The sequence below is a fragment of the Aquarana catesbeiana genome, linkage group LG04 (assembly GCF_042186555.1).
Source record: "Aquarana catesbeiana isolate 2022-GZ linkage group LG04, ASM4218655v1, whole genome shotgun sequence".
In the NCBI taxonomy this organism is placed as follows: Eukaryota; Metazoa; Chordata; class Amphibia; order Anura; family Ranidae; genus Aquarana; species Aquarana catesbeiana.
In genome coordinates this window covers 23,945,237-23,963,063 of record NC_133327.1, presented here as the reverse complement: position 1 = coordinate 23,963,063, position 17,827 = coordinate 23,945,237, and the positions used below count along the sequence as shown (strand labels likewise).

General features: G+C 43.6%; 1 protein-coding gene across 1 annotated transcript in view; it reads right to left on the bottom strand.

Annotated features, from left to right (window-relative positions):
* LOC141141131 (uncharacterized) overlaps window positions 1-17,827 on the bottom strand; it is a 94,897-nt gene that overhangs the window by 26,637 nt on the left and 50,433 nt on the right. Inside the window, exon 18 of the mRNA XM_073628836.1 lies at window positions 263-305. Coding sequence (XP_073484937.1) covers window positions 263-305 — 43 coding nt within the window. The remainder of the gene's footprint in view (window positions 1-262; window positions 306-17,827) is intronic.

Here is a 17,827-nt window from a genome sequence, read left to right as displayed (position 1 = left end):
CTGGGCCTCTCAGGATCCTCCCACTCAACTACCCGAATACAGGTTAAGAGTACGCGGAGTTGAGAAGCTGTCGTTCCCACATCCAATATGGCCACCAGGGAACTTCCGCCCAAAAACAAACCGGAAGCTCCAAGCTCCATATGGCAAGCGAAGAACTTCCTCTCCATACCCAATATGGCCACCAGGGAACTTCATTTCCATACTCAATATGGCCAAAAGGGAGCTTACTTTCCATACTCAATATGGCCACCAGGGAACTTACCCCGTCTCTCCTTCCCTTTGCCGTACAATACAATCACTGCCATCTAGTGGAAAATTATCAGTATTTACATCATCCTAACACTTTCCTATCACTGTACAACAATATTATTCTCAATCTCAGAAGAAAACAGATACACACATTAGAACATTTTGCCAAGGTTTTTCTGATTCTATCTAATGTGTGTATCTGGGGTTTTTTTGGGGGGGGATTTAGTATAATATTGTTGTACAGTGATAGGAAAGTATTAGGATGATGTAATACTGTTAATTTTCCACTAGATGGCAGTGATTGTATTGTACAGCACAGGAAAGGACAGACAGGGCCTTTCGGAGGATAAAATATTACTAATAAAATATATATATGTGTCAATAATATATTACAAAAAAATCCTATATTATATAAGAAGGGTCGCTGGTTCGAATCCCAACCAGGACACTACCTGCCTGGAGTTTGCATGTTCTCCCTGTGTCTGCCTGGGTTTCCTCCGGGTACTCCGGTTTCCTCCCACACTCAAAAGACATGCTGGTAGGTTAATTGGATCCTGTCTAAATTGTCCCTCATATGTATGAATGTGAGTTAGGGACCTTAGATTGTAAGCTCCTTGAGGGTAGGGACTGATGTGAATGTACAATGTATATGTAAAGCGCTGCGTAAATTGACAGCGCTATACAAGTACCTGAAATAAATAAAAATAATAATATATATATATATATATATTTGTCAATAATATATTACAAAGATCCTATAATATATATATATATATATATATATATATATATATATATATATATATATATTAGATATATATAAATTCTGACTTAAATACACATATGTATAATATAGAGTTTTTTTGTAATAAATGTGTTTAAATAATAAATTAAGCAAAAAAGATAAATATATATATATCAGGGATTTAGTATAATATTGTTGTACAGTGATAGGAAAGTATTAGAATGATGTAATACTGTTAATTTTCCACTAGATGGCAGTGATTGTATTGTACATCACAGGAAAGGAGAGACAGGGCCTTTCGGAGGATAAAATATTACTAATAAAATATATATATGTGTCAATAATATATTACAAAAATCCTATTTTATATATACATATATATATATATATATATATATATATATATATATATATATATATATATATATATAATATATATATAAATTCTGTCTTAAATACACATATGTATAATATAGAGGTTTTTTTCTAATAAATGTGTTTAAATAATAAATTAAGCAAAAAAGATAAATATATATATATATATATATATATATATATCAGGGATTTAGTATAATATTGTTGTACAGTGATAGGAAAGTATTAGGATGATGTAATACAATGTTAATTTTCCACTAGATTCCAGTGATTGCATTGTACAGCACAGGAAAGGAGAGACAGGGCCTTTCAGAGGATAAAATATTACTAAGAAATATATATATGTGTCAATAATATATTACAAAAAATCCTATAATATATATATATATATATATATATATATATATATATATATATATATATATATATATATATATATATATATATTCTGACTTAAACACACACAATATATATTCTGACTTAAACACACACACACACTAGATGGCAGTGATTGTATTGTACAGCACAGGGAAGGAGAGACAGGGCCTTTCGGAGGATAAAATATTACAAAGAAATATATATATATATAAAATGCACATCAAATATTCGTCATTTTGATTAACAATTAAGTTTTATTTTAAAAAAAGAAAACAACTGAATGGTATCATTACACCTGATTCCTCTAATCACAAAAGAAAAAACAAGATAGAATTTGAAATGCACAGTAACAAATCGGATTTCAAGCTTCAGCTAATGGTAGCTGGTTGCTGATTGGTCAATGGGTTCCTCTACTCTGCAAAATAAAAATAAATAAATAAATAAATAAACAGCAGTGCCCACTTTCTTCAATCATGTTTATTTGTGCCATGGAACCTCTTTTGAAGCATATCCATAAGGACAAAATGTTCAAGAGTGTTCTTGTTCCTGTAAGTCGTAGGGAAAGTATCAAATCATTTTATGCCTGATTTAATTAATGTGGAGTTACAGCAGAGCCTTTTCGGGTCTGATTGTTAATTGGAACAAAAGCTAGGTGTACATGGTGAGTAGCACTGAGAAGGCCAAAGTGAAGACTGCAGGAGCCAAAGAAATCCTGGGACTCCATTTTGAAAAGGGACTTAATGAACCAAGACAATGCAAGGAAGGCCATAAGGGTGAATAGGAAACTTGATTTTTGGAAGGCTAGATACCGGACCTTGTCAGGAATTGCCTTAGTTATTAAGGCAGTTGTTACATAGTTACATAGTAGGTGAGGTTGAAAAAAGACACAAGTCCATCAAGTCCAACCTATGTGTGTGATTATGTGTCAGTATTACATTACATATCCCTGTATGTTGCGGTCATTCAGGTGCTTATCTAATAGTTTCTTGAAGCTATCAATGCTCCCCGCTGAGACCACCGCCTGTGGAAGGGAATTCCACATCCTTGCCGCTCTTACAGTAAAGAACCCTCTACGTAGTTTAAGGTTAAACCTCTTTTCTTCTAATTTTAATGAGTGGCCACGAGTCTTGTTAAACTCCCTTCTGCGAAAAAGTTTTATCCCTATTGTGGGGTCACCAGTCTGGTGTTTGTGTATTGAAATCATATACCCTCTCAAGCATCTCTTCTCCAGAGAGAATAAGTTCAGTGCTCGCAACCTTTCCCCATAATTAAGATCCTCCAGACCCTTTATTAGTTTTGTTGCCCTTCTTTGTACTCGCTCCATTTACAGTACATCCTTCCTGGGGACTGGTACCCAGAACTGGACGGCATACTCCAGGTGAGGCCAGACCAGAGTCTTGTAGAGTGGGAGAATTATCGTTTTATCTCTGGAATTAATCCCCTTTTTAATGCATGCCAATATTCTGTTTGCTTTGTTAGCAGCAGCTTGGCATTGCATGCCATTTCTGAGCCTATCATCTACTAGGACCCCCAGGTCCTTTTCCATCCTAGATTCCCCCAGAGGTTCTCCCCCCAGTGTATAGATTGCATTCATATCTTTGCCACTCAAATGCATTATTTTAAATTTTTCTACATTGAACCTCATTTACCATGTAGTCGCCCACCCCATTAATTTGTTCAGGTCTTTTTGCAAAGTTTCCACATCCTGCGGAGAAGTTATTGCCCTGCTTAGCTTAGTATCGTCTGCAAATACAGAGTTGAACTGTTTATCCCATCCTCCAGGTCATTTATGAATAAATTAAATAGGATTTGTCCCAGCACAGAACCCTGGGGGACCCCACTACCCACCCCTGACCATTCCGAGTACTCCCCATTTATCACCACCTTCTGAACTCGCCCTTGTAGCCAGTTTTCAATCCATGAACTCACCCTATGGTCCATGCCAATGGACCTTATTTTGTACAGTAAACGTTTATGGGGAACTGTGTCAAATACTTTTGCAAAATCCAGATACACCACGTCTACGGGCCTTCCTTTATCTAGATGGCAACTCACTTCCTCATAGAAGGTTAATAGATTGTTTTGGCAAGAACGATTCTTCATGAATCCATGCTGATTACTGCTAATGATGCCGTTCTCATGACTAAAATCTTGTATATAGTCCCTTATCATCCCCTCCAAGAGTTTACATACTATTGATGTTAGGCTAACTGGTCTATAATTCCCAGTGATGTATTTTGGGCCCTTTTTAAATATTGGTGCTACATTGGCTTTTCCCCAATCAGCTGGTACTATTCCAGTCAGTAGACTGTCAGTAAAAATTTGGAACAATGGTCTGGCAATCACCTGACTGAGTTCCCTAAGTACCCTCAGGTGCAAGCCATCTGGTCCCGGTGATTTATTAATGTTGAGTTAATATAAATGACACCAATCAATGCCTCATCACCGGTGCTGCCTATCAGTGCCATCTATGAGTGCCCTTCAGTGCCCCTCATCAGGGCCCATCAGTGCCTATCAGTGTCACCTTATCTGTGCCCATCAGAGCAGCCTATCAGTGCCCACCAGTGCAGCCTCATCAGCGAATATCAATGAAGGAGAAAAATTACTCGTTTGCAACATTTTATAACTATGAAACATGATTTATTTTTTTTGTCTTTTTTTGTTTGTTTAGCAAAAAATAAAAACCCAAGTGGTGATTAAATACCACCAAAAGAAAGCTCCATTTGTGTGAAAAAAATGATAAAAATTTCATTTGGGTACAGTGTTGCATCACCGCGCAATTGTCCTTCAAAGTGCATCAGCGCTGAAAGCTAAAAATTGGTCTGTGCAGGAGGGGGGTTTAAGTGCCCAGTAAGCAAGTGGTTAAGGTCTGGGGAGTTTCCTGGCCATGGACTCAAAATTTCAATGTTTTGTTCCCTGAACCACTTCGTTATCACTTTTGCCTTATGACATGGTGCTCCATCATGCTGGAAAAGGCATTGTTCTTCACCAAACTGTTCTTGGATGGTTGGGAGAAGTTGCTCTCGGAGGAGAAGCAACCCCACACATGAATGGTCTTGGGATGCTTTACTGTTGGCATGCCACAGAACTGATGGTAGTGCTCAGCTTTTCTTCTGCAGACAAGGTTTTTTCAGGATGCCCCCAAACAATCAGAAAGGGAATTCATCAGAGAAACTGACTTTACCCCAGTCCTCAGCAGTCCAATCCCTGTACAGTTTGCAGAATATCAGTCCATCCCTGATGTTTTTCCTGGAGAGAAGTGGCTTCTTTGCTGCCCTTCTTGACACCAGGCCATCCTCCAAAAGTCTTCTCCTCACTGTGCATGCCGATGTCCTCACACCTACTTGCTGTTATTCCTGAGGAAGCTCTGCACTGGTGGTGCTCGGATCCCGCAGCTGAGTCAACTGTAGTAGATGGTTCTGGCGCTTGCTGGACTTTCTTGGGTGCCCTGAAGCCTTCTTCACAAATGCAGTGGAAATGTTTTTTGGGGGGGATTAAGTTAATTTTCATGGCAAAGAGGGACTTTGCAATTAATTGCAATTCATCTGATCACTCTTCATAACATTCTGGAGCATATGCAAATTGCCATCATAAAAACTGAGGCAGCAGACTTTGTGACTGTGATAGTGTGGCGGGCAATCTGGTGTTGCATGACTGAGCAATTACCAGTTAAAGCGGAGTTCCACCCAGAAATGGAACTTCCGCTGATCCGGTTCCCCCTCCCTCCGGTGTCACATTTGGCACCTTTCGGGGGGGAGGGGGGGGGACAGATACCTGTCTGATACAGGTATTTGCTCCCACTTCCGGGTAAAGAGTGCCACAGAATCCATGGTGAACTACGCCCGGTCCGCCCCCTCCTCCGTCTCGCCCCACTGTCTTCTGGGAGACACACAGGTCACAGAAGACAGCAGGGACCATTCAGAACGTGCTGCGCGACTCACGCATGCGCACTAGGGAACCAGGCTGTGAAGCCGCAAGGCTTCACTTCCTGATTCCCTTACTGAAGATGCCGGTGCCCCCACCCGGAGCCGAGGGATGGGTCAGGTGAGGACATTGCGGGCGCCCAGGACAGGTAAGTGTCCTTATTTTAAAAGTCAATAGCTGCAGTATTTGCCCTGGTCATGAAGGGGGTAAAACTTTCCAGAGCTCAAGTGGTTAAACTGGAGTCACGGTCTGTTGCATTTAAGCACATTATGTTGCAAAAAAAAAACATGCTTTCGTTCCTTTATTAATTTATTTTTTTATTATTTATTTAATTTTTTTATGCACTGCAACCCTATGGTGTAGGCCCATTGGAATACTTTGCTTTTTACCATATACTCTCACCGGCCACTTTATTAGGTATACCTGTTCAATTGCTTGATAACACAAAATTGCTAATCCGCCAATCACTTGGCAACATCTCAATGAGTTTAGGCGTCTAGACGTGGTGAAGACGACTTGCTGAGGTTCAAACCGAGCATCGGAATGGGGAAGAAAAGGGATTAAAGTGACTTTGAACGTGGCATGGTTGTTGGTGCCAGACGAGCTGGTCTGAGTATTTCATAAACGGCTGATATTCTGGGATTTTCACACACAACCATCTATCAGGTTTACAGAGAACGGTCCGAAAAAGAGAAAATATCCAGTGAGCGGCTGTTGTGTTGAGGAAAATGCCTGGTTGATGTCAGAGGAGAATAGGCAGACGATAGTTCTATCATGTTCATAGGGGGGGGGGTCCAACCCGATACTAGCAAGGGGTACCTAATAAAGTGGCCAGTGAGTGTATGTATACCCCAATATAGATGCGCTAGGTGATCCACTCACTTTTTTTTTTTTTTCCAAAATCACATATTTAAAAAAAAAAATGCTTACCCAGTGTTTTCAATATAAAGTCACAAAAAAGTATACAATAAACATACAGTATATAAAGCTGATCATAAAATGTTCATCATTGGTGTCCATAGAATCATGCAGTGCTTTGTGCTCCTCAATATTCTTCAGCAATCAGTTTCATCTGTGGGGACAAATCACCCGCGTGCCACCACCTTTAACACAAATACCCATCACCGGATCACCATGACCCTCTCAGTCTATCGTAATGTGGGTCATGCAGCGCTTTTCCCCTTTAAGGGATGGGAACCCCTGGACCAGTAGCTCTCTCTCTCCTCCCAGGGGAATTCACTCCTCCAAGCCAAACATCACCAAAAGGGGGAAAAAAAAAAGCTTGCATGATGTAAAAATCCTCACTTTATTTAAAACATTCACTAAAAAAAAAACACATTAAAACGTGCATTGCCTTGCACCAAGGGTACAATGCTATGTCATATAAAACATTGGCTCTGCCCAGGGGCGTTGCTAGGTCTACAAAAGATCTGGGGCTAGAGCCCATAGCAGCGTAATAAAGAAATCATACGCTTTGGCGGGTATACACATGTATATACAGTAATATACGTGTGTGTGTATATATCCCCAGAGAGCCCCCCACTTACATCAGGGTCCCCAGAGAGCCCCCCCTTACATCAGGGTCCCCAGAGAGCCCCCCCTTACATCAGGGTCCCCAGAGAGCCCCCCCTTACATCAGGGTCCCCAGGGAGCCCCCCTTACATCAGGGTCCCCAGAGAGCCCCCCCTTACATCAGGGTCCCCAGAGAGCCTCTCCCTTGCATCAGGGTCCCCAGAGAGCCTCTCCCTTGCATCAGGGTCCCCAGAGAGCCTCTTCCTTACATCAGGGTCCCCAGGGAGCCCCCCTTACATCAGGGTCCCCAGAGAGCCCCCCCTTACATCAAGGTCCCCAGAGAGCCCCCCTTACATCAGGGTCCCCAGTGAGCCCCCCCACCCCACATCAGGGTCCCCAGAGAGCCTCCTCCTTTCTTCAGAGTCCCCAGAGAGCCCCCCCCCTTACATCAGAGTTTCCAGAGAGCCCCTCTTACATTAGGGTCCCCAGAGAGCCTCCCCCTTAAATCAGGGTCCCCAGAGACCCTCTCCCTTGCATCAGGGTCCCCCAGAGAGCCCCCCACTTACATCAGGGTCCCCAGAGAACCTCCCCTTGGGGACCCCTGTAGAGACTCGGGGCTATGGGCTCCAGATTCGGGGCTATAGCCCCAAAAGCCACCCCCTAGCAACGCCACTGGCTCTGCCACTACTGCTGGTCTGTAGCACGATCCTTGCTTCCCATTCAGGTATACCTCCCCTTTCAGATCGTGACAATGGGATGATGTCACTTCCTGCTGGCCCGTCCCCTTTGCACATAATGCTGACATCTTCAGGGGGGCGAGATTCTATGGACATTAAAGGGGTTGTAAACCCTTGTGGTTTTTCACCTTAATGCATTCTTTGCATTAAGGTGAAAAACCTTCTTTAGTGCTGCAGCCCCCTCAGTGCCCCCGTTTTACTTACCTGATCCCGGTTTTCTTCTCCCTGGGGATGAGTACACCAGCTCTAGCTGGTGTCTTGTGTCCTGATTGGATAGATTGATAGCAGCGCAGCCATTGGCTCCCGCTGCTGTCAATTTAATCCAATGACGCAGGCGTCGGGGGGGGGGGGTGGTCAGAGACGAGCCCTGCTTTCTGTGTCAATAGACGCAGAAGCAGGACTCGGGAGCATGTCCCATAGGAGAGCGCTTCTCCAACGGGTCACTTGATGCGGGGAGGAGCTACTAGCGTCGCTGAGGGACCCCAGAAAAGGATGTTCGGGGCCACTCTGTGCAAAATGAACTGCACAGTGGAGGTAAGTAATACTGGCACTTACACCCCCTTCCTGCCCAAGCCAATTTTCAGCTTTCAGCGCTGTCGCTGTTTAAATGACAATTGCGCAGTCATGCTACACTGTATCCAAAATACATTTTTATTATTTTGTTCCCACAAATAGAGCTTTCTTTTGGTGGTATTTGATCACCTCTGCGTTTTTTTATTTTTTGCTAAACAAATAAAAAAAGACCTAAAATTTTGAAAAAAATGTTTCTTTTGTTTCTATTATAAAATTTAGTAAATAAGTAAGTTTTCTGCTTCACTGATGGGCGCCGATGAGGTAGTACTGATGATGGGCACTGGTAGGCGGCACTGATGGGCACTCATGGGTGGCACTGAAAGGCGGCACTGATGTGTACCTATGGGTGGCACTGATACATGGCACTGATGGACACTGATACGTGGCACTGATGGGCACTGATACGCGGCACTGATGGGCACTGATACGTGGCACTGATGGGCACTGATACGCGGCACTGATGGGCACTGATACGCGGCACTGATGGGCACTGATACGTGGCACTGATGGGCACTGATACGCAGCACTGATGGGCACTGATACGCGCCACTGATGGGCACTGATACGCGCCACTGATACGCGCCACTGATGGGCACTGATACGCGCCACTGATGGGCACTGATACGCTCCACTGATAGATGACATTGATAGGCATCACTGATGGCACTGGCAGGCATTGGGGATGGGCACTGATTGGCAGCTGCCTGAGCACTGATTGGCATTTCCCTGGTGGCATACTTGGTGGTCCAGTGTGGTGGCAATCCCCGGTGGTCCTGGCAGCGTCCTGGGGAGGGGGCTGCGCTGTTAAACAATCAGCACAGACCCCCCCTGTCAGGAGAGCTGCCGATCAGCTCTCCTCTTCTCGCGTCTGCCAGACGTGAGTGAGGAAAAGCCGATCAATGGCTCTTCCTGTTTACATCGTGATCAGCCGTGATTGGACACGGCTGATCACGTGGTAAAGAGCCTCCGCCAGAGGCTCTTTACCGAGATTGATGTAGCGGTGTGTCAGACTGACACACTGCACCACCGATCGTCGCGATGCACGCCCCCATGACGGCCGGCGGGTGGGAAGTGGTTAAACAAGTGTTTTGAAAAAAGTGGTTCACCTCACGCAGCTACATTGGGGCATCGGTTTATTGATTTATAACTTTTTACCATATACACTACCGGTTTCAGAAAAAGTGTTCGTTTATTTTTATCAATTAATAAAATGGAAGGTAAATGAAGAGAAGAGAAATCCAAATCCAATCATTATTTGGTGTGACCGCCCTTTGCCTTCAAACCAGCATCAATTCTTCTAGGTAGACTTGCACACCGTTTTTGAAGAGGAACTGAAATCCTTCTGTCTCTTTATGTACTCCCAGACAGACTCCGTGATGTGGAGATCAGGGCTCTGTGGGGGCCAAACCATCACTTCCAGGACTCCTTGTTCTTCTTTACACTGAAGATAGTTCTTAAAGCGGAGTTCCACCCAAAAGTGGAACTTCCGCTTATCTGTCTCCTCTCCTCCCAGTGCCACATTTGGCATCTTTCAGGGGGGTGGGGGAACGGGTACCTGTTTTTGACAGGTCCCCTTCCCCACTTCCGGGAGACTGCGACACAGCGCCATCCCTCGGAAGCTCCACCCTGCTTCCTCCGCTGCCGGGCCAGTTAGAAAGCACAGCGCACTTCACGCATGCACAGTAGGGAACCGGCTGTGAAGCCGAAAGGATTCACTGCTAGTTTCCCTTACCAGGAATGGCGGCGGCAGCACACAGCAGCCGTTCTGAAAATCTGCTGGGGTGCCGACATCGCGGGAACCCTGGACAGGTAAGTGTCCTAACTTTAAATGTCAGCAGCTACTATATTTGTAGCTGCTGACTTAATTTTTTTCGCGTGGGCCAAACACCGCTTTTGGGGTCATTGTCCTGCTGCAGAATAAATTTGGGGCGTAACCACTTGCTTACTGGGCACCTAAACCCCCCCCCTCCTGCCCAGACCAATTTTCAGCTTTTAGCCCTGTCACTCTTTGAATGACAATTGCGCAGTCATGCTACCCTGTACCCAGATGAAATTTTTAGCATTTTTTTTCCCCCCCACAAATAGAACTTTCTTTTGGTGGTATTTGATCACCTTTTGGGTTTTTTATTTTTTGTTCAAAAAAATTTAAAAAAGACCGAATTAAAAAAAAAAAATACAAAACCGTTTTACATTTTGTTAATGAGTGTTTGAGTCAGAATGGGCATTGAACTGGGAAGTCTTCCAGCTAGTGGCAAAGAAGTGGGGCCTCCCAGAAGTGGACTTGTTTGCCAACAAATCAAATGCCAAGGTTCCAGTGTACTTCTCGTTGGAAAGAGAAGTAGGGGCCAAGGGGATAGACTCCTTGGCCCAGAAGTGGGCGTTTCGCCTATGATCCGCCTTCCCCTCGTTCAAACTCATTCCCCTGGTCCTCAGGAAGTTTGTTCAAGAGCGCACCACAATGACCCCCTTTTGGCAGAAGAGGCCTTGGTTTTCCACACTGCTGTGCCAGGCAGGAGAGCCTCCCCTCATGCTGCCCGGGAGGATCGATCTGCTGTCCCAGGGCCCAGTCTTTTTGCCAAAAATACAGAGCCTAAAATTGTCGGCTTGGTGTCTGAGGAAAGCCTCGAGGTCTAAGGGGCTCCTGGAAAGGGTGGTAAATACAATTCTTTCCAGTAGAAAGAAAGTAACCCAAGCAATTTATGTTAAATTTTGGAAAGTTTTCTGTTAATGGCTAGACACCAAGAAGGTGTCTGCAGATATTTCAGCCACCTTGGCGTTTTTACTGGCCATTAGTACATTGAAAGTTCAGGTATCGGCCTTGTCTGTGTGGTGTGTTGTGTTTTTTTTTTTTTGGAGCAACCCCTGGCATTGGACCCACTAGTTAGCAGGTTCTTTAAGGGGTTAGCCAGGATTAGGCTCGTTCCATTCAAAATTCTGCCAAAATGGGACTTGTCGACACTATTGCAAGGTTGGATAAAATGGTCGCAAAAGGAAGAGCTGTCCTTTAAACTGGATCACGCTTAAAACTGTCTTTTTAATGGCCATCTCCACAGCCAGGAGCATTAGCTAGCTGCAAGCGCTTTCCATTAAGGAACCTTTCCTGCAAATTTTTGAAGACAGTCTGGTATTGCGTACAGACCTGGGGTTCTTGCCTAAAGTGGTAGCAAAATTCCACAGGACTCAAGAAATCGTTTTTCCTTCTTTCTGTGGGTCCTCAACCAATCCCAAAAGAAACAGAATTTCACCAAATGGACATGAGAGCCTGCCTGTGTCTTACGGTATCTGGAATTGACAGAAGGCATTAGAGAATCCAATGCTCTATTTATTTTGCATTCGGGAAAAAAAAATTGGGGTTCCAAGCTTCAAAAGGCACAATCGCAAGGTGGATCAAACAAGCTATTGTGGAAGCTTACAAGATTTTAAAAAGGAAGGTCCTTTTTCCCCCATGGCTCACTCCACACGGGCTCTATCAGCTTCTTGAGCGGAGCAAGCTGGAGCGACACCAGGGCACTCGATTTTCATGAAGCATTATAGACTGGACCTTTTTATCTTAACGCAAGACAAAGCGTTTGGGAGAAAATTCCTCCAAGCGGTAGCAGCCCGCCCCCCCCCCCCCCCCCCCCCCCCAATCTGGTAAGTTTTTGTTGAGCCTCTCTAGTGCTGTCCTGGACAGACGACTAGAGAAAACCAGAGTTAGACTTACCGGTAACTCTGTTTCTGGGAGTCATTCAGGACAGCAGGGATTCCCTCCCTATATGCTGTTATTACTTTGGACGAGTGTTTTTGTTTCAGAAGCCGTTCTGGGGAAGTTCTCGGATTAAGACTGGGGAAGAGGGACGGGAGCCGTCCTTTATGGATTTAAATTTTGTGTTTCCTGCCTCCAGATGTGGAGCCTATCTCTAGTGCTGTCCTGGATGACTCCCAGAAACCGGAAGTCTAACTGTTTTTTTTTTGTTTGTTTTTTTAAACAATATTGACCCTAAAAGTCTACAGATTTCATGTAACTAGCTTAATTTTAAAAAAAATTGCAGTACCTTGATGTATCTATTGGCATAAGATTGTTCCTGTACTAATATATTTTAATTTTTTTTTTTTTTTTTGTAGGCTATGAGGGAGTCAACATATCAGAACGATGATTCTCTTCTCTTGTAGCTAGAGTATTTTGCAAAAAATGTTCACAACTATTTAAATCACCATCTGGAAGCAACATTACAACTGTTTGAAGGTAGTAATGTACTGTATATCTAATATATAGTAATATGCCTTTTTTTTTTAAATTGAGTAAATAAGTGCATTATTTAATGCTTTTTTTAAATGTAGCTTTGTGCTCACAAAGGATAAGCAACGTGTGAAGACAGCAAGTGCTTGACGCTCTCAGACAGCTACCGCCATGTTTATGATGTAGAATGGATATAAGAAGTCTACACACCCCTGTTAAAATGTCTGTTTTTTGTGATGTAAAAAAAAATGAGAGAAAGATAAATCATTTCAGATCTTTTTGTCCACTTTTTTAATGTGACCTATGAACTGTACAACTCATTTGAAAAACAAACTGAAATCTTTTGGGGTTGGGGGGGAGTAAAAATACAAAAACTAATGTGGTTGCATAAGTGCACACTGTCTTATAACTGGGGATGTAGCTCTGTTCAGAATTAAACGATCACATTCAAACTCATGTTCAATAGGAGTCAGAACACACCTGCCATCGTTTTAAAGTGCCTCTGATTAACCCCATATAAAGTTCATCTGTTCTAGTAGGTCTTTCCAGACATTTTCTTAGTCGCATCCTACAGCAAAAGCCATGGTTTTTGGAGAGCTTTCAAAGCGTCAGAGGGATCGCATTGTTAAAAGGCATCAGTCAGGAGAAGGGTACAAAAGAATTTCAAAGGCATTGGATATACCATGGAACACAGTGAAGACCGTCATCATCAAGTGGAGAAAATATGGCACAACAGTGACATTACCAAGAACTGGACTTTCCTGCAAAATTGATGAAAAGATAAGAAAACTGGTCAAGGGGGCTGCCAAGAGGCCTACAGCAAAAGCCATGGTCCGCAGAGAGCTTCCAGAGGATCAGAGGGATCTCATTGTTAAAAGGTATCAGTCAGGAGAAGGGTACAAAAGAATTTCCAAGGCATTGGATATACCATGGAACACAGTGAAGGCAGTCGTCTCATCAAGTGGAGAAAATATGGCACAACAGTGACATTACCAAGAACTGGACGTCCCTCCAAAATTGATGAAAAGATGAGAAGAAAACTAGTCTGGGAGGTTGCAAAGAGGCCTAAAGCAACATTAAAGGAGCTGCAGGAATATCTGGCAAGTACTGGCTGTGTGGTACACGTGAGAACAATTGCCCGTATTCTTCATATGTCTGGGCTAGGGCGTAGAGAGGCAAGACAGAAGCCTTTGAATACGAAGAAAAACATCCAAGCCCAGCTAAATTTAGAAGACAACGTTCATCCATCAGGAGCACCAGAGCCACCAATATCAACCTGATGAGACCACGAGTTTCTGAAATCAGTGGAAAACGTTCTTCCTTTCTATGCTGTGTACATAACCTGTGTGACCAGGGTACAATAATTTTAGGATTGGTGCCTCACTGAAAGGATTGTACGATATCAGTTGGAGAGTGACTCAACATCATATCAAGCTTTTACTGCTCACAGGTATAAACATTTTTAAAATAAAATAATGAAAAAAGTTTAATCATTTATAATTGTTTTATAGATCAATATGTCCGTATTTCTGTTAAATAATAAATAACTTTATTTGAAATCCATTGTAAATTCCTTTGTTCCGTTATTATACTACCTGCTGGCTGGAGACTGTCAGATTAACAACTTCAATACCGGGCACTTTTACCCCTTCCTGCCCCAGGCCAATTTTTTCGCTGTCGCACTTTTGCGCGGTTATGCAATGCTATGCTCAAATTAAATTTTTATAATTTTTTTTTTTTTAAGACAGAGCTTTCTTTTGGTGGCAATTTATTGACCACTGGGTTTTTAATTTTTTGCTAAAAAAAAGGCCGAAAATTTAAAAATGTTGTAAAAAAAAAGTAATTTTACTCCTTCACTGATGCGCGCTGATGAAGCTGCATTGACGAACAGGAATAGGCTGCACTGATGAGGAGGCACTAATATGCAACATTGATGGGCGGTGTTCTGACGCTTAGTGCAGATCAACGGATAATGCCTCAGATGATCTGCACAGTAGATCCGATCAGCTGGAGTGACGTCAACACTGCGCAAGCGCAGATCATTGGAGGCATTATCTGACGATCAGCAAAGCGCAGAGGCAGAATCTGATTGTCATATTCTGCCTCGCTCTCTCTGCCATACACCAAATGATGTGTCTCACCGCAGCTCCATGTGGATGAATTAGGAACTTTTTGTGGCAATCCATCCAATGATGCACCCCACAATGTAGGTGACAGCAAGGAAGGAGGCTGTAGACAAAAATGGCTGGGGTTGCAGACAATGCTTATCCTATGTGCGACCATTTGGAGTTGTATGTGGACAAGGGAAAAGTTACTGTTGGTGTCGGAGGGGTTAATGTTCTCCCCATCCCCCCCCCCCCCTCTCTGTTTCTGGCTCTACCTTCCCCCAACCCAGGGGGGCAACGGTGCAAGGGGCCACATCACCAGTCTAGGATCACTCTGCTGGTGTTCTGTCGATTTTACTTAATTGGATAATGCCTCCTGACGATCTGCCCATGCACAGTGTTGACATCACGCCAGCTGATTGACAGATCAGCTGGAGTGATGTTGCATACTGCAGAGGCATTATCCGACAATCTGCAGAATCCGACAAAATGATGGCACTGATGGGTAGAATTTATGGGCACTGATAGGCGGCACAGAAAGGCATCACTGATTGGCATCACTGGTAGGCACTGGCAGACATTAGTGATGGGGCAGATCTCCCCTGTGAGGAAAGCCGCTTATCAACTCTCCTCTCCTCGCACTGTCCGTGTGAAAAGAGGGATGCCAATAACTGGCAATTCCTATTCACACTATGATTGGACACTGCTGTTCACATCAACAACTAGAAAAATGCCTCACTATGATAGATGACTGGATGACCGTTAGCTCCCTCAAACTCAACGGGTCAAAAACAGAACTTCTTCTACACGCTAACCAAAATGCCAAAAACAAGACTCTGTGGACACCTCCCACCATCTTAGGACAGACCATCTCTCCGAGCACCAAAGTCAAGAGTCTCGGAGTTATCTTTGACTCAGAAATGACAATGGATGCACAAATAAGAGCGGTAGTCAGTGGATCCCACCATCTCCTCCACCTGTTACGTAGACTTATCCCCTTCATCCCAGAGGAGGACAAAGCAGCAGTAGTTGGAACAAACATCAATTCCCGACTCGATTACGCTAACTCGCTCTATATAGGATTACCCCCAATATCAGCTTGCGCGCTTACAACTCATCCAAAATACGGCAGCAAGACTGTTAACAGGAAAAAAACCCTGGGAGTCAATCTCCCCATCCCTGAGGAGCCTACACTGGCTAACCGTAAAGAATCGGATCACATTCAAGACCCTCTGCCTCACCCACAAATGCATACAAGGAAACACGCCTCAATACCTTCGACAGAAAATAAAACACTACACACCGAATCGCAATCTTCGATCATCTAACCAAAACCTCCTTCTCATTCCCAAATACCGCTACAAAGCAAAGGGAAAACGAAGGTTCGCAGTCCAAGGACCTCGACTATGGAACGCACTTCCGCCCCACATTCGCATGGAAGAAAACCATCTGGCTTTCAGGAAAAAACTCAAGACCTTCCTCTTCTAGAAGCTGTCAACACCAATGCATTAGCACCATGAGGCACTTCAGTTCGCATTTGCAGCGCTCTATAAATTTTTCATTCATTCATAGTAAAGAGCCTACATCATAGGCTCTTTACCGAGATCAGTGATGCAGTGTGTGCGAGGGACATGCTGCGTGCCCCTGGGGTGCGCACAAGCAGCCCGTTCTGAGGGCTGTCATTCTGCTATAGGCCGGGTGGGAAGGTGTTAAAAAAAAATAATTTCTCCATTACTTCTGCCTTACTTCCTGGACACACTATTGGTCATGGTACATGAAATAGTTGACCAGCTGACCTCTTTAGCACGCACCCTGCATCATCTACCCTCCTACCTACCACCCAGTTCGAAGTGGACGCTTTTTGAATGAAATGCAATCAATCAGTCATCACTGTTCTCACTACACAGCCTACCTTTAAAGTAGAAGTCCACCCTAATACTAAAATCTTTGCATTTACAGACATCCATGATCTAACACTAACCTATCTATCCCTGTAAAAAAGAAATCGGTATACATACCTTTTTTTTTTTTTTTTTTTTTAGCTGATCCCACCTGATCCCACTCTGCGCTTTCAGCTGCAGCTTCACTGTGGAGGCGGGTGCAGAGGACAGACATCCGACAACGGAAGCCCCATAGTAAGTCTATGGGTGACATCACACCCCATTAATTTCACAGCTGTTGTCGGCCATGTCCTCTGCAGGGCTTCCACCGCTGGAGACCGGAGCAGCTTCAATAAAGGTATGTATACTGATTTCTTCTTTACAGGGCTAGATATGGTAGTTTTCGAACGTGGATTTCTGTAGATGTAGGGATTTTAGTGTTAGGCTGGACTTCTACTTTAACTTTCATCTCGTATAGATCATTCATTTGGCATTTGTGCTGAGGGATCAGATAACAGCCTATGTGGATAGAGCTGTAGTACTGAAAACAGGAGACGTGTGTTCTGTAAAGCTCACCGTACACTATACAATCTGATTTTTCCTTTAGAACTACCATCAACTATTTAGAGTAAAGGCCTGCCTGGTTGGATAGATAGGTGTGTCGTCCTATTATATAGTTCTGGAAAATCTAAAGGAAATTGTACAGAAATCGTACAATCAGATTGCATAGTGTATGGTCATCTTTATACAAATACATAGGAGGGAGTAGACAGAAACACTCAGCTGTCAGACTCTGTCCACATCTCAGCATAGCAGGAACTGGAACAGGAACCGCATGTGGGTTGTTTTTTTTTGTTTTGCGGGGGCATTTTGGAGCATTTTCACTCATCATGCATCGGGCAGCCCATCCACCTGAATGGGGTGCCCTACATGCAACAATCGCCCCAAAGAAGCTTCAGAACATTTTTTTTTTTTTTTAGTGTGGACCTTGGTGCGTGTTTTACCATAATTTTTGGTCCAGTGCATTTCTGAAATGCAAGGCAAAGCACACATTTTCTGTGCGGTTTTGCCATGCGTTCAGAAACGCACAGATGTGAATGGAGCCTCATTGCTCTTGTGTAAACAAACCA